Source organism: Nomascus leucogenys, chromosome 13 (genome assembly GCF_006542625.1).
Source record: "Nomascus leucogenys isolate Asia chromosome 13, Asia_NLE_v1, whole genome shotgun sequence".
Taxonomy (NCBI): domain Eukaryota; kingdom Metazoa; phylum Chordata; class Mammalia; order Primates; family Hylobatidae; genus Nomascus; species Nomascus leucogenys.
The window spans coordinates 17,324,370-17,344,537 of record NC_044393.1 but is presented as its reverse complement, the minus strand read 5'-3'; the positions used below and the strand labels follow the sequence as shown (position 1 = coordinate 17,344,537).

The 20,168-nt window shown below is 50.2% G+C and overlaps 1 protein-coding gene across 1 annotated transcript; it reads left to right on the top strand.

Annotated features, from left to right (window-relative positions):
- The first annotated feature begins 705 nt into the window (after positions 1 to 705).
- On the top strand, positions 706 to 19,808 carry SLC2A10 (solute carrier family 2 member 10). Its single transcript, XM_003253698.4, has 5 exons — positions 706 to 800; positions 9,689 to 10,972; positions 11,513 to 11,635; positions 13,996 to 14,131; positions 18,096 to 19,808. Exons 1-5 carry the CDS (start codon positions 746 to 748, stop codon positions 18,172 to 18,174), a joined length of 1,677 nt encoding a protein of 558 aa, XP_003253746.1. The 5' UTR covers positions 706 to 745; the 3' UTR covers positions 18,175 to 19,808.
- The last annotated feature ends 360 nt before the right edge of the window (positions 19,809 to 20,168 follow it).

Here is a 20,168-nt window from a genome sequence, read left to right as displayed (position 1 = left end):
AGCAAGCTAAAGCAGCCACCTGTGTCCGCCTAACCCACCACCCTAGTTTAACTTTCTTCCTAGTCTTTATCACTAGCTGATACTTCTCAGGATCTTTTAGTTATTTCTTTTTCGTCTTCCCCTCCTAGAATGTAAACTCTTCCCCTCCTAGAAGGTAAACAAAAGACCTGTCTGTTTTGTTCTTCGGCCCATCCCAAGCCTAGCATAGTGCCTGGCATGTGGTGGTGTCCAAACCCAAGCGTGGGGTGAATGAGGGATGAATCCATGAGAGAGTGAGCGGCTCCAGTGGGTATGCGCGAGTGTTTCACTCGATGTAGATGCGTGTGTTGTGTGTTTTGTGTGTGTGCGCACGCTGGGGAGGCAAGACAAGTGTGGACCAGTGATTGGGGCACCGCTTCCCTGCAAAGAGGCCAGGGGAAGACAGTGAGTGTGGGGTCTTCTACCAGGGAGGATGGCTGGCCGGTGTGTCCCCCCCAGGGGAGGACTACCAATGAAGGGGACCCGGGAGACGGCGGGTGAGGGCCCCCGGGAGGACAGTGGGCGAGGGAGGGGGTCCTTGCCAAGCCTGGGGCGGCCGGGGGCGGTCCTGGGCTCCCCTCCGTCCCGCCTCCAGGCCTCGGGGCCTGGCTGGCCGACGTGGCGTTGGCGGCGCTGCGCGCGGGAGGGCAGGGCAGGAGGGACAGAGGCGGGGGCGGGCCGGAAAGTTTGTCCGGGGCGGCAGCGGTGTTGGGGACTCCGGCGGGGAATGCGCGCCCGGCCCCCTGCGCCCCCAGCACGCCGCGGAGTCCCGCTTGCCATGGGTAAGTCCCGATCGGGCGCAGCCTGCTGGAAGCCCGACCCCTTCCCGGGGTGTAGACACCGCCCCCGCGCTCCCCCAAGAGTGCGCGCCCCCTGGCTCCCCCTGGGCCGCCCCGGCCGGATACCGCCTCTCGGGTGGCCAGCCCGAGACTGCAGGCCTGCGGCGGGGGCTGGGACGGGGCTCGGTCGCGCTTCCTTCCATCGTCCTTTCTGCCCCGGAAAAGTGGTCCCTCACTTGCTGCGGCGCCCACTCGGGCCCAGGCACTCTCCCGGGCGCCTTGATCCGACAGCCCCAGGCAAGTGCAGTTGTTCCTGGTCTGCAGATGAAGAAATGGAGGCTCCCAAAGAAGCAAAGCAGTTCAGCGATTCGCTGAAGGCGGTTGTGCCCCAGGCGCTGTTGTGGGCCTAGGGACGCTGTCGCGAACGAAACCGCGAACAAAACAGACGAACCCCCTCCTCTGGACACGATTCTGCAGAGAGGGGACAGAGAAGGAGATTCTAACGCAGCATTGGGGTGGGACGCGTAGGGAATGGCTTTGTTGCCACTCGGACTAGGGCTGTTTTTCTCTCTGCATTCAGAAGCCTCGAAGGGTCATTGATTCTTGAGTGAGCACCTACCATGTGCCAGACCTTGATACAGGGGTTGGAGATTCAGCAATGAACAAAATAGACAATAATCTTCTCTCTCACGGAGCTGGCATTCTGATCGAGCAGCTGGGAAAACACCTTTAGGAATAACTTCAGAGGGAGATAAGGCGCTGTGGAACCCATAAAATGGGGTGGCGTGAAGGCCAAGGGAGTGGGTTCCTTAGGTGGGTGGTCAGGGTGGGTTTTCTGGAGTAGGTCATTTTGGAGCTGAGACCGTCCTCAGAAGCAGGTCTTGCTGAGATCTGGAGAAAGAGCTTCCAGGTGGCAGCAACAGTGCAAAGGCTCTCAGGCAGGAATGAGCTTGCATGGCCCAGGCCAGGATGGCCAGAGCACAGCGGGCAGGGCACTGAGATCAAAGGGATGGCAGAGAGGTGTGTAGGGCTTTGTAGGCCGTGGTGAGAAGTTCAGATTTTATTGCAAATGCCACGGCAAGCTGGAGAAGGGTTTTAAGCTGGAGCAGGGCCAAGACCTGAATTATCTTTTCTTTTCTTTTTTTTTTTCTTTTTTTTTGAGACGATCGCCCTGTTGCCAGGCTGGAGTGCAGTGGCGTAATCCCGGCTCACTGCAACCTCCAGCTCCCTGGTTCAAGCAATTCTCCTGCCTCAGCCTCCCAAGTAGCTGGGATTACAGGCACACACCACCACGCCCAGCTAATTTTTGTATTTTTAGTAGAGAGGGGTTTCACCATGTTGGCCAGGATGGTCTTGATCTCCTGACCTCATGATCCGGCTGCCTCAGCCTCCCAAAGTGCTGGGATTACAGGTGTGAGCTATCGTGCCCGGCCCTGAATTAACTTTTCAAAGCTTGCTCTGAGTCGTTCCGTGGAGAATCACAGTAGCTAACACTGGCTGTGATGTAGGTAAGCATAGGAGGTAGGCATTAATATCCCATTTGTAGATGGGGAAGCCCAGAGAGGTGAGGTGAGTTCCCCAAGGTCACACAGCTATGGAGAGGAGAAGCTGGGAAGGAGCCCCAGCATTCTGACTGCAGCCTGCATTCCTAACCACTGCGCCACGTGGCCTGTCATGGTGGATTAATGGTAAAACTGGTGACCAGTTCCGGCTCTGACTGGAGAGTCCATCCTCTTAATCCCCACGGCACAGTGCCCCAGAGCCTGAGAAAAAACTGAGGCCCAGAGAGGTCAAGGTCTTCTTAAGGACACTCAGCTTAGCCCTAGCCCCTTGTTCCTGTGCCTCCTATTCCTGCTAAGTCAACCCAACAGCCATTTACTGAGTGCCTTCTATGGGCAGAGCGAAGGCTGGGTGTTAGTGCTGGGGGAGGCACAAGTCATGGCTGCTGGTCTCCGTCCTCCCCAGAATTCTTACACTGCTCAGTTCACAGCAGGGACCAGGGATTGGGCTCTCTTTATAGCCTTTGGGGGCAGAACTGGGTTCTAGCCCCAATTCCTCTCACTTTGTTCCACCATTCCACTTTGACCTGGGATAGTCTGCCAACTTCTCTGGTCACTATCAAATACCCTTATCACAGGGCAGCCATGAGAATGATGTGAAAAAATGAACTTACAGTGCTCAGCTCATCACCTATATCTGGTAAATGGTGAGTGAATGTGAGTTTTTATTTTATGTTGCACACAATATTGGGATTCTGGAGTCAGACTGCCTGAGTTCAGGTTCCTGCTATGTGACTTACAAACTGTGTCACCTTGGGGAAATGTCTTCACCTCTCAGTGTGGTGGTTATTTCTGTAAAATGGGAATGACAATAGTGATTGTCATAGGATTGACTAGGAATTAAGCCAGCTGGTACAGATACTGCCCCTTAGGAGAGTGGCTGGCTATAGTGGGTGCTCCAAGTATCAGCTGTGGCTGCAATTGCTGGGACATTTGGAAGCCGGCTGTCTGCAAGAGGATATTCATACAGTTCAGTTTCACTTCTGGCTTCTCCCTGGAACTTCAGGGAAAGCCACAGCAGGTCTCTGGTGCAGGAGGGACCTAGTGCTCTGTGACTTCTGGTTGAGACACTGCTCTAGTGTCACCAACAGGAGGCCTGGGACTTGCAACTGGAGATACTTGCATCCCAAACCGGGGTTCTACCCCCTCCCCCTGCCCCCTGACTCTCTCCCTGGGAAGCTCTGCCCTCCACAGTGAAGGGCTTAGAGGATTAAGGGATTTCTTCCAGTGTGGGACATCTTCACATACAGCCTATGTTAGGCAGGTTATTAATAGAAAGGATGCACACTTGCTAAACTTAGGTCAAGCCGTCTTAATTTGTTCTCCTTAATTTTTTTTCTTTTATTTCCTTCCCTTCTTTTTTTTTCTCTTTCTTTCTTTCTGTCTTTTTTCTTTCTTTCTTTTTTTTTTTTTTTTTTGACAAAGTCTGGCTCTGTCATCCAGGCTAGAGTGCAGTGGTACAGTCTCGGCTCACTGCAACCTCTGCCTCCCAGGCTCAAGCCATCCTCCCACCTCAGCCTCCTGAGTAGCTGGAATTACAGGTGCACACCACTATACCTGGCTAATTTTTGTACTTTTTGGTAGAGATGGGGTTTCACCATGTTATCCAGGCTGGTCTTGAACTCATGAACTCAAGCGATCCACTTGCCTTAGCCTCCCAAAGTATTGGGATTATAGGCATGAGCCACCGTGCCCAGCCTAAGCCATCTTAATTTGAGGGCCAGGCTTTGCTCTGCTTCCTGTCCAGGCCCTGGACCTTTCAGATGTTCCTGAGCCAAGATCCTTTCCTTCTGGATTTCCTACATCCCCACAGTTCTTTTGGTTTTTCATTCATTCACTCAATCATTCATTTGTTTAACAAATATTGATTGAATGCTGAGTAACTGTCCTTGGCCTCAGGGAGACAGCTGAGAAGAAACAAACCACTCCTGTTCCCTTGAGGCTGACTTTCAGGTCAGGGAGACCAATAAATATGTAAAATATATAGTTATTTTGGATGATGAGAAGTGCCACACAGAAAAAACAAGTGGAGAAGGGGATACAAAGTGCTAGATGCTACGGGGAGGTTGAATTTTAGGTAGAAGGCCAGGGACAGCCTCACCGAGAAGGGGATGTTTCAGCAAAGATCAGAAGGGAGGAAGGAAGGAACTGTTGGCAGGGAGGGAAAGGACTTCCCAGGCAGAGAGGTTGGTGGGTACCAAGCTTTGAGTTGGGAGGTGCTTGGAGTGAGAGTAGCAGCAAGGAAGCAGTGTGGCTGGAGCCCAGTGAGAGGGAGCAGATCCTGCAGAGCCTTGAAGGCCACGGAGAGGACGCTGGCTTTTCTTAGACTGAAATAGGAGCCTTGGAGGGCTCTGAGCGGAAGAGTGACGAGGCCTGACTTAGGTTTTCCCAGAATCCTTCTGGCTTCTGTGTAGAATTAGTTTAGGTTCAGAGGTATCTGACACAGCCCCAGAAATGCCATGAGGTGAAACAGCCCTGGTCCTCTACCCAGTCATTTGTTCATTCAGCAGAAACTTCACTGGGTTCCTCTTGGGTGTCAGGACAGGGCTGGGGCCCTGGAGGCTCAGGACGAGTGAGTCTTTATCCCTGCCCTCCTTAGTTGAATATGGAAGACTCATAAAGGAACTTGCAGTGTGACCAAGCAAAAGGAGTACAGTGGAGAGTTGAGGAAGATGCATGGGAATTGGTCAGGAACTCCCTCACACTTTTCCACTGAAAGGCACTAAGCGGACATCACTGTCTGCTGATATGACGGGTACTTGGGTACTGAGATTAAAAAAAAAAATGACAGGCCAACCTTCAGAAAATCCAGAAATTGGCAATGAGTATTTATGGGTCACTGAAGTCTATGGCTTCAGGTGCAGTTCGATCTAGGGGCTCATACAGTGTTGTCAGGAATCCTTCATGGGGGGAGATGGCTCCCAGTGGCTTCAGGCAAGTAAACCACCAGCTTGGCACCCCTGGTGAGCAAACACACCTGGGCCGACTCTCACTGGCCCCGGTTCACCCACGTGGTATTCACCTCTGCCTAGGGCCCAGGAATCTGCTGATTGGTTGGATCTGGATCTGGCACTGAGGGTGGAGGTGGGGGCGGTCATCTCCACCCAAACCAGGAGGCTGTGAGACAAGGAAAAGGGGCGGCTCCCTGCAACAGAAGATGAGGAGTGGATGCCAAATAACAGATGTGTACACCTGGAGGCTCCTTGGGGAGGTGGCACAGGACCTGGGACTGAAGAGGGAGAGTAGAGGAACAAAGGGACCCTTTCCTTGGGGAACAAGGACAGTGCACATAGGAGGCCCAGTGCGTGCGGAGGTGGAGCAGCATGAGAGCATACAGTATATGCCGGGAACAAACATGTTGGCAAGGTGTGTGGGGCGGGGCTGTGGCGACAGAGTCCAGGAGGAGGCGAAGTGGCTGAGGAGTTAGGCCAGCCCATGAAGGGCCTTGCCTGTCATGCTAAGGTGGTGGGACTGACTCAGGTGATGGGAACCATAGAAAGGGAATGTTCTTCCTCGTCTTCCTAATGGCTCCAACTCCTTTGAGGTGCTCCCTTATGTCTACAGTCACATGCCACAGTATCATTTCACCATGCTTTATCCCTTGGGGTTTTCCTGAGAGCTCTTTCCCCTCCACCTCTGCCCCCTGAACCCCAGTTGCCCCCCACCCCACCTATCTCTGATTGGCTCTTCTTGCTGGAAGGTCAGTGCAGCAGAGCTCTTAAGGACGTGGGTTTGGGAGGCAGGCAGGTCAGCATTTCCATCCTGATCCTGTTGCTTCCTAGCTGTGAGAACACTCTGAGCCTTAACCTCCACATCTGTAAGATCAAATAATTGTAGCAGTCTCACCTAGGGTTGTTATGAGGATGAATTGAGGGAAGGAACATAAAGTCTTCGCACAGAGGAGATCTCCATACATGATACCTACTGTTATTATTACTATTTTATTTCATGTTTGTTTGTTTGTTTGTTTTTATTGTCCATTAGTTTTATTGTCTGTTGCAACTGAACATGCACTGATGTGTTTTCCAGTGGAACCTGTGGGTGGAAGCTGTGAGCCCTTTGGCTGGGTTCCCTTTTGCTGCAAGAGGAACCCAGGACATGGCAAACAAATCCTGGGCTTTCACCTCGATTGCTTCACATGGCCTGGAAGGACCTTCCTTTCTGGGAGAAAACCTCAGGAATGAGGGAGGAGGGGCAAAGGGGGGCGAAGACAGAGCCGGATCTGAGCAGCATCTTCCAGTATGTTTACTAGTGGTAAAGAACAGGAAGGACAGGCCAACCAGGGAGTGGCAAGGGCTGGTTTCCTTGGAGGGTAGGAGTGGCAGGGGAGAGGGATGAGCAGAAGTAGGGGTGGGGAATGATTCCTTCACCAATGGAACTCCTCCCTCTGCACAAAAATTGCCTAACGAAGCTAAGAAGGGACCCAAGCAAGAGAACAGAGTGAAATCACATTGCACCAAGGTTTTATAATGGAGCAGTCAAGAGTAGGGACTGTGGACCCAGACAGCCTGGCTTTTATTCTAGCCTCAGCCGCTTACAGCTTTTTTTGTTTTTTTATTTTAGAGTCAGGGTCTCAATCTGTCACCCAGGCTGGAGTGCCGTGTCACAATCATAGCTCACTGTAACCTCAAACTCCTGGGCTCTAGCGATCCTCACACTTCAACCCCTAGAGTAGCTGGGACTACAGGCACCCACCACCATGCCTGGCTAATTTTTAAACTTTTGTAGAGACAGGATCTTGCTATGCTGCCCAGGTTGCACTTACTACTTTTGGCCTTAGGTGAGTTGCTTCACCCCTCTGATGATCACTTTATTCATTTGTAAATAATACAAGAGCCTACCTCATAATGTTGGGGTGAGAACTATTTTTTTTTTTTTTTGAGACAGGGTCTTGCACTGTTGTCCAGGCTGGAGTGCAGTGGCACGATCTCGGCTCACTGCAACCTCCACCTTCCCGGATTCAAATGATTCTCCCACCTCAGCCTCCCGAGTAGCTGGGATTACAGGTGCGTGCCACACACGTGTAATTTTTGTATTTTTAGTTGAGATGGGTTCTCATCATGTTGGCCAGGCTGGTCTTGAACTCCTGGCCTCAAGTGATCTGCCCGCCTCAGCCTCCCAAAGTGTTGGGATTACAGGCGTGAGCCACTGCATCTGGCTGTAAATGTGTTTTTAAACTCAAAGCAATGTCTGGTCCAGAGACACTCTCCATACATCTGGCTATGATATTGCAGATGTTCTTGTCAGGTCCAGGGTGGGGGTGCATGACATAGATACTGCTGGATTATTCTAGATGCTTCCAGAAATATGTAAATTTAAATGTGTGAATTTAAGAGTAATCTGTGCAACTGTGCTGCCAATAGGGTAGCCACCATCCATATGTGGTTATTTTTATATGTACATTAATTGAAATAAAATAAAATAAAAAATTCAGGCTGGGCATGGTGGCTCATACCTGTAAGTAATCTAAGCATTTTGGGAGGCTGAGGCAGGCGGATCACCTTAGGTCAGGAGTTCGAGACCAGCCTGGCCAACATGGTGAAACCCCATCTCTACTAAAAATATGAAAATTAGCCAGGCGTAGTGGTACATGCCTGTAGTCCCAGCTACTCGGGAGGCTGAGGCAGGAGAATCGCTTGAATCCAGGAGATGGAGGTTGCAGTGAGCCGAGATTACGCCACTGTGCTCCAGCCTGGGAAACAGAGTAAGACTGTCTAAAAAAGAAAAGAAAAGAAAAGAAATTATTTCCTGCATCCCGTTAGCCACAGTCACCTCATTTAGCATCTCCATACAACAGCAAGAGCAATATTTAAAAAATTAAAAATAGGTGACCGATTTGTTTCCTGTTGGGACTCATAAAAAATGAAAAATAAAAGTAGATCACCTCATTCCTGGCTGAAGCCATCAAAAGCTTCCAACCACTGAGAATGACATTCCTTATTGTCCTCTTGACTTGCAAAGCCCCACATGATCTGGCCCCTGCCTATTTCTCCTGCCTCATCATTTCCCATCACTCTCACTCACTGGGCTTCAGCCTCTGGCCTCCTGTCTGATTACCTCAGTGATTAAAGGTCCTCACTTGAGCCACATCATCTCTACAACTTACTTGTTATGTGACCATGAGAAAGTTTCTTAACTTCTCTGCACTTTGGAGGATGATAGTAATGACATGTTACAGGGTTGCTGTAACAATTAAATGAGAAAATACATATAAAGCTCTTAAAACAGATTCTGGCATTTAGTTAGGGCTATATAAGTACTAACCATTAATATCCATAGTTGCTCAAACACCAAGAACTGTCCTATCTCAGGGCCTCTGTACTTTGTGTTCACTCTGTCTAGAATGTTCTTCTCCCAGATTTTCCTAGGACTTTCACGTCACCCAAATCTCTGCTCAAATTTTTGCTCTTCAGAGAGGCCTTAAAATAGTACTACTCTATCAATCTTAATTCTCTTTCCCTGCTTCATTTTTTATGACATCTTCGCCACCTGAAATTATATACTTATTTATCATCTTCCTGTTTCTTCTAGAACGTTAGATCCTGGACAACACGGCTGTATTCCAGCCCTAAGAGCACTTCCCGGCATGCTGTAGATGCCAGATAAATTTGGATGGATGAATGGATGGATGGATGGATGGATGGATGGATGGATGTGTGGATGAGTATATAAAAGGATGAAATACAGAGATGGGTGGATGAATGGATGGATTTGTAGATAGATCAATACATTGATGGATGGTTGGGTGAATTAAGGTATAGATAAATGGACATACAGATGGATGAATATTTGGATGGATGAAGTAGATGAATGGGTGGAGGATGCATAGATGGATGGATGGGTGGTTGAATAGATGGAGTGGATGGAAGAATGGATGGATAGTTGAATGCATGATTGAACAGATGGTGTAGATGGATGGTGGATGGATGGATGGATGGAAGGTTGAATAGATGGAGTAGATAGATGGATGGATGGATGGATGGATGGGTGGTTGAATAGATGGAGTGGATGGTTGGAGTGGATGGATGGATGGATGGATGGATGGATGGATGGATGGATCAGTGGATGGTTGAATGGGTGGTTGAACAGATGGAGTAGATGGATGGATGGAGGATGAATGGACGGATGGTTGAATTGATGGAGCGGATGGATGGACAGATGGATGGATGGATGGATGGATGGACGGATGGATGGATGGATGGATGAATGGTTGAATAGATGGAGTAGATGGATAGATAGATGGAGGTGTTGACAGATGGAGGGAAGGTTGAATGGATGGATGGTATGACTAGGAACCATTCTAACTCTGTCCCTCTCACTTTTGTTTTTTAGGCCGCCCCCCACCTGTCCTGCCCTTGTGTGCCTCTGTGTCTTTGCTGGGTGGCCTGACCTTTGGTTATGAACTGGCAGTCATATCAGGTGCCCTGCTGCCACTGCAGCTTGACTTTGGGCTAAGCTGCTTGGAGCAGGAGTTCCTGGTGGGCAGCCTGCTCCTGGGGGCTCTTCTCGCCTCCCTGGTTGGCGGCTTCCTCATTGACTGCTATGGCAGGAAGCAAGCCATCCTCGGGAGCAACTTGGTGCTGCTGGCAGGCAGCCTGACCCTGGGCCTGGCTGGTTCCTTGGCCTGGCTGGTCCTGGGCCGCTCTGTGGTTGGCTTCGCCATTTCCCTCTCCTCCATGGCCTGCTGTATCTACGTGTCAGAGCTGGTGGGGCCACGGCAGCGGGGAGTGCTGGTGTCCCTCTATGAGGCAGGCATCACCATGGGCATCCTGCTCTCCTATGCCCTCAACTATGCACTGGCTGGTACTCCCTATGGATGGAGGCACATGTTCGGCTGGGCCACCGCACCTGCTCTCCTGCAATCCCTCAGCCTCCTCTTCCTCCCTGCTGGTACAGATGAGACTGCAGCACACAAGGACCTCATCCCACTCCAGAGAGGTGAGGCCCCCAAGCTGGGCCCGGGGAGACCACGGTACTCCTTTCTGGACCTCTTCAGGGCACGGGATAACATGCGAGGCCGGACCACAGTGGGCCTGGGGCTGGTGCTCTTCCAGCAACTAACAGGGCAGCCCAACGTGCTGTGCTATGCCTCCACCATCTTCAGCTCCGTTGGCTTCCATGGGGGATCCTCAGCCATGCTGGCCTCCGTGGGGCTTGGCGCAGTGAAGGTGGCAGCTACCCTGACCGCCATGGGGCTGGTTGACCGTGCAGGCCGCAGGGCTCTGTTGCTAGCTGGCTGTGCCCTCATGGCCCTGTCCGTCAGTGGCATAGGCCTCGTCAGCTTTGCCGTGCCCATGGACTCAGGCCCAAGCTGCCTGGCTGTGCCCAATGCCACCGGGCAGACAGGCCTCCCTGGAGACTCTGGCCTGCTGCAGGACTCCTCTCTACCTCCCATGCCAAGGACCAGTGAGGACCAAAGGAGGCCAATCTTGTCCACTGCTAAGAAAACCAAGCCCCATCCCAGATCTGGAGACCCCTCAGCCCCTCCTCAGCCGGCCCTGAGCTCTACCCTCCCTGGGCCCCCTCTGCCCGCCCAGGGACATGCACTGCTGCGCTGGACCGCACTGCTCTGCCTGATGGTCTTTGTCAGCGCCTTCTCCTTTGGGTTTGGGCCAGGTAAGTGGAGTTTTCTTGCAGGTGACTCTGGAGCCTTCTACCCCTCCTAGGGGGAAGTTTGGGGACTTCCCACCCTGATGACCTGGCAGGATGTCAGCGGGGCACTGGAGGTTGGTTGACCATGAAGCCTCAGGGCCCCTCACTTACTTGCAGTTGCTCCTCCCAGGGCCAGTGCCTAATTTTATGTTTGTAATTTGTATTCCTTAAAAGGCTCCCCAAGTCGTTTGAGCTTCAGGTCCCTTAAAGCCTGGATAGCTCACAACTGGAATGGAATTTAATGAATAGGGTGAAAAGCAATCATCCCAGTTCGTCCAAGACTGTTCCCATCTCAGCATTGAAAGTCTCATGTCTCAGAAAACCTCTCAGTCTTCAGCAAACTGAGACTCTACTATAATTCTTATAGCGGAATCGGGGTGGGAGTTTAGTATCAGGAGCCTGACAGTGGCCAATCCCATTGTTGAGAGGCTGCATGTTTGACCCGATGGTGCCAGGCCCCAGGTCCCACCACAGCCCAGGAGCCCTCCTGCTCTCCCACCCTAGTGACCTGGCTTGTCCTCAGCGAGATCTACCCTGTGGAGATACGAGGAAGAGCCTTCGCCTTCTGCAACAGCTTCAACTGGGCGGCCAACCTCTTCATCAGCCTCTCCTTCCTCGATCTCATTGGTGAGTCCTTCCCAGACAAGTCCGTTTTTTTTCTGTGGCCCAAGCTCTCTACTCTAAAGCGGAAATTTTTGGATTTTCCTATTTATTAGCTGCAGAACTATTATTCTGTGCAGAAACATCACCAAGTGTCCAAGACGACATCCAGGACCCTCATACGCACTGTAAAACTCCCCAGGCCAGCTAATGGGTGATAGTCAACACCCAGTACTGGTGAGAGGTCATCTGAGGTCAACCGGCAGGAGTAAGAGTAGCAATGTTTATTTGCTCCAAACTGGCTTAAACTGGTTCATGACACCTGCCAGGTGGAAGTTTTTCTTGGCTTTTCTTTTCTTTTTAGTTTTTAATTTTTTTTGAGATGGAGTCTTGCTCTGTCACCCAGGCTGGAGTGCAGTGGCACAATCTCAGCTCACTGCAACCTCTGCCTCCTGGGTTCAAACTATTCTCCTGCTTCAGCCTCCCGAGTAGCTGGGACTATAGGCACCCGCCACCATGCCTGGCTAATTTTTGTATTTTTTGTAAAGACAGGGTTTCACCAGGTTGGCCAGGCTTACCTCAAACTCCTGACCTCAAGTGATCCACCCGCCTCGGCCTCCCAAAGTGCTGGGATTACAGGCGTGAGCCACAGTGGCCTGGAAGTTTTTCTCAAATCAAGTTTGGGTGACATCATCTCTTCCTCCCTAGCATTGAAACCCAGTCTGAGGTGTGGTGGGATGGGGTGGAAATTATGTGGGCCCAGAACACCAGGGAATGGCTCTGAGATGCTGAGATGCTCGTGGCTCCAGGCCCTGGTCTTCAGTGGGTATTGCTCCTCTGGGCCAGAGTACACAGGCTCCTTCACTGTGGGCCCCAAGGCGCAGTTCTTAGGGTTCAGTTATTTTCCTATTCCCTATGGCCAAGAGTTTCCGTCTCAAAGGTGCAGCCAACTTGGGAGGGTGGGGGGCAGTGCTGTGGGGAACCCCAGTGGAAGAACCCCTCTATCATGGCTGTCTTCCACCCCCAGCCTTAGGGAATCCAAGCTTCTCCCTGCAGCCTCAGTCTTCAAGAATTTCCTTTTGTGTGGAGTAAATGAGTGAGAGAGGAGAAAGAAGGACAGAAACAAGGAAGGGAGGAAGGAAGGGAGGGAGGGAGAAAGGAAGGAAGGAATTTATTAGAATTGTGTCATATATCATCCCCATTTCACAGATGGGAAAATATATCCTTTACCCCGTCTAGCCAGGGAGTCAAAAGACTAGAACCAGCCTCACTGCCTTCCAGCCCATTGCTCTCCCTGCTGGCGATAGGTCCAGCTGGTCATGGGAGGCTGCCTAAAAGAGGTATGGACGTGGCTGTCAGAGGTGAGAATGGCTTCCAAAACATAGTTTGTCTTCCACCTTGACAAAGACCCTTCCTCCACAGCCTCTTCTCTGTCTTGGGCTGGATGACATCAAAGGACTCAGGGTCATTCCCATCTTGGCTGCTGGCTCTGAGACCCACCGGAGGCTCTAGGAGGAGGCCGACTCCGGGACTGAACTGTGGCTTTTGTCCTCTCTCCCAAACCAGTCACAGGCCAAACTGGCTGAAACTCAATTCTCTGAATGATCAATTCACTGAATGACCAATTCATGGAATTTCTGGGTGTTTTTTTTTTTTTTTTTTTTTTGAGACAGGGTCTCACTCTGTCACCCTGAGTGCAGGGCGGAGTGCAGTGGCATGATCTCGGCTCACTGCAGCCTTGACCTCCCGGGCTCAAACAATCCCCCAGCCTCAGCCTCCCGAGTAGCTGGGGCTACAGGTGTGTGCCACCACACCCAGCTAATTTTTTATTTTTTATTTTTAGTGGGGACAGGGATTCGCCATGTTGCCCAGGCTGGTCTCGAACTCCTGAGCTCAAGTGATCCTCCCACTTTGGCCTCCCAAAGTGCTGAGATTACAGGCGTGAGCCACTGCGCCAAGCCCAATTCATGAAATTTCTAAGGATTTTTTTTTTGAAACTGAGATTTGCCAAGGCCGTGTCCATGCAGCTGTTTGGCCACTCAGCTGGATCCACGATCCCTCAGGCCAGGCTTTCGGAGCCCAAGCGCGCTCCACAGGATAGTGCTCTAGATGTGGGTGAGGGGCCTCTCCCATAAACACAAGTTGCCTTTGTCTCTGTGCTTGTGGACTTGCATCCTGGCTCATCCCCGCCTTTGAGACAATCAGTGAGATTTCTGCTTTAAGGTACTTCACTGACAGCTTATTGGTCACTCTGCAAACTCACCAATGGGAACATTTGCTTTGAGTGAACTGACTTTCCATGCCTGACCTAGAACCTACCAGTTGGCCCAGGCTGCGGGGCCAGAGTGCTTGGTCCTGGGCCTACACTCCCGCCCTCCTGTTTCCAGGCACCATCGGCTTGTCCTGGACCTTCCTGCTCTACGGACTGACCGCTGTCCTCGGCCTGGGCTTCATCTATTTATTTGTTCCTGAAACAAAAGGCCAGTCGTTGGCAGAGATAGACCAGCAGTTCCAGAAGAGACGGTAGGAAGCTGCCAGGGTGGGTCTGGGGGAAGAGCTGTATCACACCCCAAGCACACGGCTTCAGGATTTTAGTCTGTGTGCTTTCTTTTTGCAAGCAGGCATTCCTCCTGTCTTCCTTATTGCCTGGGCACTATGAGTTTTGTCCGGTCACACACACAAGCTGTTTTCCTTGAGTTGTTTTGTGTCTCCCAACAGTGCCTTTTCATTTGACTTTAAGACTCAGCTCACAGGGATTTAAAAATCATTTGATTATGGAATCACAGGAGGGTAGAAGAGTAGAATCTTAAAACCATAAACTAAGAGTCACGGGACCTTGGAGAAGCAAAACGTCATAACTATGGCCTTTAAATATTGCACGCAAAACACTTGTGGGCTTCATGCATTCATTCCATGGCTATTTATTAAGTCCTTACTATGTGCCAGACAGTGTTCCGAGTCTTAGGAAATATGCTGAGATTAAGGAAGACAAAGTTCCTGTCCTCAAGGAGCTTCCATTTGATGGGGGAGGGAAGCCAACAAATGCATAAACAAGAGCGTTTTAGTTGGTGATGGGTAATTAGGAGAAAATGAAGCAGAGTAAAATATGCTGAGAGGGCCAGGTTGACACAGGAGGAACAAAGAAGAAAGGGGTTGTGGCTGAAGTAGAGTGGGTGGTGAAGGAAGGAAGTCCTCTCAGAGGAGGTGGAATTTAAGTTAGTGAGAAGGAGGCACCCATGTAATGATGAGGGGAGGAGCATTCTAAGCAGAAGGAATAGCAAGTGCAAAGGCCCTGAGGTGGGCGTGGATCTGGCATGTGCAAGGAACAACGAGGAAGCCAGTGTGCCTGGAACAGAGGGAGGGAGGGAAAAGCATGGAGGTCAGACAGGCCAGATGGGTAGGATCACATCAGGTCTTCAGGTTATTGAGGGGAGTTCAGAATCTTAGCATCATGAGACCTTAGGCTGTTCAAATAAAAGAAGAGTGGAATGGGAGCTTCGGAAGGAACTTCAAAATGCTACAATCCTAAGCATCCTTGACAAATGTCCCCAGTTACCTCTTAAAAGTAGGTGATAGTCACCAGCTCCTGACGGCCCATTCTGCTTCTGGGAAGTCATAAAACGTTTTAAAAAATCATTCTAATATTGACTAGCATCCCCGCTCTGGCTGCTAAGCCCCACCCCAATCTGGATCCTAATGTAAGAACCTGTAACCCAGTCCTCCCCACCCCAGAATGTTCTCTCCTACTTTGTTGAGTGGCACCTTCTGCAGTTTCGGCAGGCCCCTCAGCAACCCAGCTGTATTAGTTAGGAAATCGATTTGGCTGCTAGAAGTCATCCAAATGTCAGTTGGGGGTCCAGGGTTGGTTGGATGCTGCATGCCATGAGGTCATGTAGGGCCCCAGGCTCCTTCTGTCTTGTTGCTCTGCCACCTCTTCCACATCACCTTTCCTGCATGGCCTGAGGAGGTGCACCCCCACATACCTGCCAGAGGATGGGGGAGGGGAAGGGGTGGGCACAGTCCTCAAGGTCACTTCCGCCCACATGTCTTTCCATAGAACTTGGCTACACCTATATGCAGGGGAGGCCAAGAAATGTGGTCTTCTATCTGGGCAGCCACGTGCCCAGCTAAAAATCGAGGGTTCTGTTACTAGACAGCTGCCTGGCATCTCTGCCACACTGGTTTTCTTGGGAGAAGATTCCAAATCCATCCTCTGGGATAAAAAGCAAAGGAGGCAGAAACGCTGGTGGGAGCCAGTTTTGGGGTAAAGCAGGACGTGACTGCAGCTGTGGGGTGTCAGGCTGGACCTGGGGTTACATGGGGGAGCCAGGGCCAGCCCATGGGGACTGGAGGCTGGGTCTGCTATGACTCTGGAGAAGACAGGAAGTTAGGGGTTTTGGTGGAGTCCGGAGGCAGGTCTGTGTTTTATCGTCTCTGTCCCTAGAGTTCAGGTGGCTCTTGATATCAGAGGCCACAGAGAGAGAGAGAAACTCGACTTTGGGAACACAGGGACCAGGGCATGTCCAGGGATTTTGACAGCAGGAACTAATGGGATAGTCTTTTCAGCAGCAACTATTTTCACTCCTGTGTCCTCCATAGAAGAGCCATGGTCCCAGGAGAAAGTCTGATTGGCCAAGGCTGGTTTATGTGCCCACCTCCTAACCCCTAACTTAGCCAGGATAGGGCAGAGATCCTTGATTGACAGTCCAGTCAAGCCACATGCCACAGAGTAGACTCGTTCCCCCAAAATGGGAGGCAGATGCCGGTAGAGCTGTCACACACTGCTGTAGGGCTGACTTATTCTGCATCCCTATGCCTCAGATGTGCTTGTTGGAAATGGGGACCTACATCTTATAGATCCAGCTCCTCTACCTGTTTTAAGGACACATTAGTAACACAAGGGGCTCAAATCGTCTTACATCAATCAATGGCAATTGGTTGCCGAAATGTTGTTTGTTTTGCTTTCTTATCAGGTTATTTCTGCTCAAAAGAGACCTTTACCAATCCCTCAGGGGATATAATAACAAAAAAAGTTCAAAAATTCCTATGTTATCCCAGTTTCTCAGGAATCAATTCATTCAACCTTCAGGAAATATTTTCAAGTGCCGGGCACTGTAGTAGGCTCTGGGGACAGACCCATGACTGAGAGAGACCCTGTCTCTGGACTTAGAAGGAAGTTACATTTTAATGTAGAGGAGAGAGATAGACTACAAAACTAAAAAATGCACAAATAAGATAATTCAGAGTTTTTATATCATGAAGAAAATAAGGCAGGTTAACCTACCAGGGAGTGAACAGCAGATTTTTGAAATGGATAGTTTCTTTAGCTAGGGTGCAAATAGCTGTGGGTGCATTTGTTTTACAAGTGTATCAGGAATTTTCAACAAGCACGGTGATATTTTTGTGTATTGGTTTCACTCACTGCCCTGTTCTCAGGGCCTAGAACAGTGCCTGGCACTGTCGTCTTTAATCATATCTCTGGCTGAATGAATGATGCTCAAGGAAGGCTGCTCTGGGCTGAGACTGGAATTATGAGAAAAAGTCAACGGTTTCTACAGCTGGAAGAAATGTTCAAGCAGAAGAAACAGTTTCAAGAGCTGGAAGAAATGTTCTAGGTGGAGGGAACAGCAAGAGCAAAGGCCCAGAGGTGGAAACAAGTTAGGAGTTTTGAAGGGAGAGACAGGAGGCCTATGTGGCCAGGGCGTGATGAGCAAATGGGACTGGAGGGGTTGGTGTCAGGGAGGGCAGCCATGGTGAGAAGATGGGATGTTAGGCTGAGCATGATGATGGTCTCCTTCTGAGCAGATGTATTAGTCCATTCTTGCATTGCTATGAAGAAATACTGGGTAATTTATAAAGAAAAGAGGTTTAATTGGCTCACAGTTCTGCACTCTGTACAGGAAGAATGATGCTGGTGTCTGCTCAGCTTCTGGGGAGGCCTCAGGAAACTTACGATCATGGTGGAAGGCGAAGGGCAGCCAGCACATCTTCCATGGCGGGAGCAGGGGGTGGTGCTGCACACTTTTAAATGACCAGATTTCACGAGAACTCACTCAACATCTCGAGGACACTACCAAAAGGGATGGTGCTAACCGTTCATGAGAAACTGCCCCCATGATCCAATCACCTCCCATCAGGCCCCACCTCCAACACTGGGAATTACAATTGAACATGAGATTTTGGTGGGGACACAGATCCAAACCATATCAGTGGAGAGTGACAGATTTTTGCATTTAGAAAGGTCACTGTAGATGTAATGGTGACAAGGGGCTATAAGAGGCCAGGGAAGACCCAGGGGGACCAGGGAGGAGCTGCTGGGGGGTCCAGGTGAGAGAAGGTGGACATTTGTAGTAAGGCAGGAGGCAGGAAGGGTCATGATAGGAGTGAAGGTGGGATTGGGGGGTGGGAACCCCGGTGGAAGGTCCACTCCCCAGGGACGGCCCCAGGCCCTGCCACCCCCTGATCCCACGCATTCTTTGTTTGACAGGTTTGCCCTGAGCTTTGGCCACAAGCAGAACTCCGCTGGCATCCAGTACAGCCGCATTGAGGTCTCTGCGGCCTCCTGAGGAATCCGTCTGCCTGGAAATTCTGGAACTGTGGCTTTGGCAGACCATCTCCAGCGTCCTGCTTCCCAGGCCCCAGAGCACAAGTTCCAGCTGGTCTTTTGGGAGTGGTCCCTGCCCCCAAAGGTGGTCTGCTTTTGCTGGGGTAAAAAGGATGAAAGTCTGGGAATGCCCAACTCTTCATTTTGAGTCTCAGGCCCTGAGGGTTCCTGAGGATCTAGCTTCATGCCTCAGTTTCCCCATTGACTTGCACATCTCTGCAGTATTTATAAGAAGAATATTCTATGAAGTCTTAGTTGCACCATGGACTTTCTCAAAGAATCTCAAGGGTAGCAATCCTGGCTACCCTTGAGAGAGGAAGTCTCTCCCAGTATCACCCTAAATCCAAATGAGGATATCATCTTTTCTAATCTCTTTTTTCAACTGGCTGGGATGTTTTGGGAAGGGGGAAGTCTCTTGTTTTACTCTTATCATTGTTTTTGAGATGGAGTCTCATTCTGTTGCCCAGGATGGAATGATCTCGGCTCATTGCAACCTCCACCTCCTGGGTTCAAGCGATTCTTGTGCCTCAGCCTCCTAAGCAGCTGGGACTACAGGCGCATGCCACCATGCCCAGCTAATTTATTTTTAGTAGAGATGGGGTTTCGCAATGTTGGCCAGGCTGGTCGCGAATTCCTGAGCTCAAGTGATCCGCCTGCCTCGGCCTCCCAAAGTGCTAGGATTACAGGCCTTTTGACTCTTTTATCTGAGTTTTATTCGTCCCCTCTAATTCTCTTACCTAGAATATTTATCCTTCGCCAGCAACTCTGACTCTTTGATGGGAGGCCTCAGTTCTAGTCCTTGGTCTGCTGGTGTCATTGCTGTAGGAATGACCACGGGCCTCAGTTTCCGCATTTGTATAATGGGAAGCCTGTACCAGGTCATTCTTAAGATTTCTCCTGATTCCAGTGAGCTGGAATTCTAAATGCTGGTCTAGGAGCTGTCTCCAGGATGGTGCAGGATGGCTTTGCAGAAAGGAGATGGGTTTGGAGGCCAACAAACCTGCTTGTCAATATTGCCTTTGCCTCTTGGCAGCCCTTGAACTTGAGTAAATAACAACTCCCTGAACCTCAGTTTCCTCGTCTGCAGAATGGGTGTAATTATGTCCCAGGGGTATATTTAGACCCTGTTTCCCTTCAGGAGGGTCCCCAGCTTGTCCAGAGCCTGGGAAATTTCTACTCATCCTCGTTACCCTGGTCCCTCCTTTGGACCCTGTAAAGGGTCAGGGTGAATCAGATGGGGGACTGAGCAAGTAGCTATGACCGCAGATCATGTAAGGAAGGGACTGACAAGAAGCTCCCAGATGCTGGGGAGAATGAAGAGCTAAAATAGATCCTAGGTGCTGGATGCTTTGTCATCCATGCCTGCACGTATGGGTGCTGGCAGAGCCCCCAAGGACTCTGGCCTCTCAAGTTCTCCTATCTTCTCCATTCTAGATGCTTCCCTTGTATCCAGTGGTGTGCTGGAGCTGGCTTTGCCAAGCTTGTGAGAGCTGGTTGCTACATTTTCAGGATTTTTACAAGTTGGCAAACACAGCCATTATAAAAAATTAAATGATTTCAATTTATAATTAAGTAAATTACATTAAAACAAAAAAATTATACTCAAAACTCATTACCTAATTTTACTACCTGTTACTATTATCTGTGCTCTTGAGGCTATTTCTATATAGTAACTCTTACGGAGACCTAGGGGAGACACCGCACATCTCTTCCTGATTCTCCACTCAATGACATCATGTTAGTCTTTGGTTGCTTAACTGGCTGTGGGGAGTGTTTTTGTATCACAAAGATTAGAGAGGACTACACATCAGGGCTTGATTTATTGTTTTGTTGATTTTCTAGACTTCAGAACATGCTGGATAAAATGTCAGTAATGCAAATTAAACTTTAAAGTATGTCTTGTTTGTAGCCAATACATTGTGTATAGCACCAAAAAATGGAGGGATTATTCTTCCA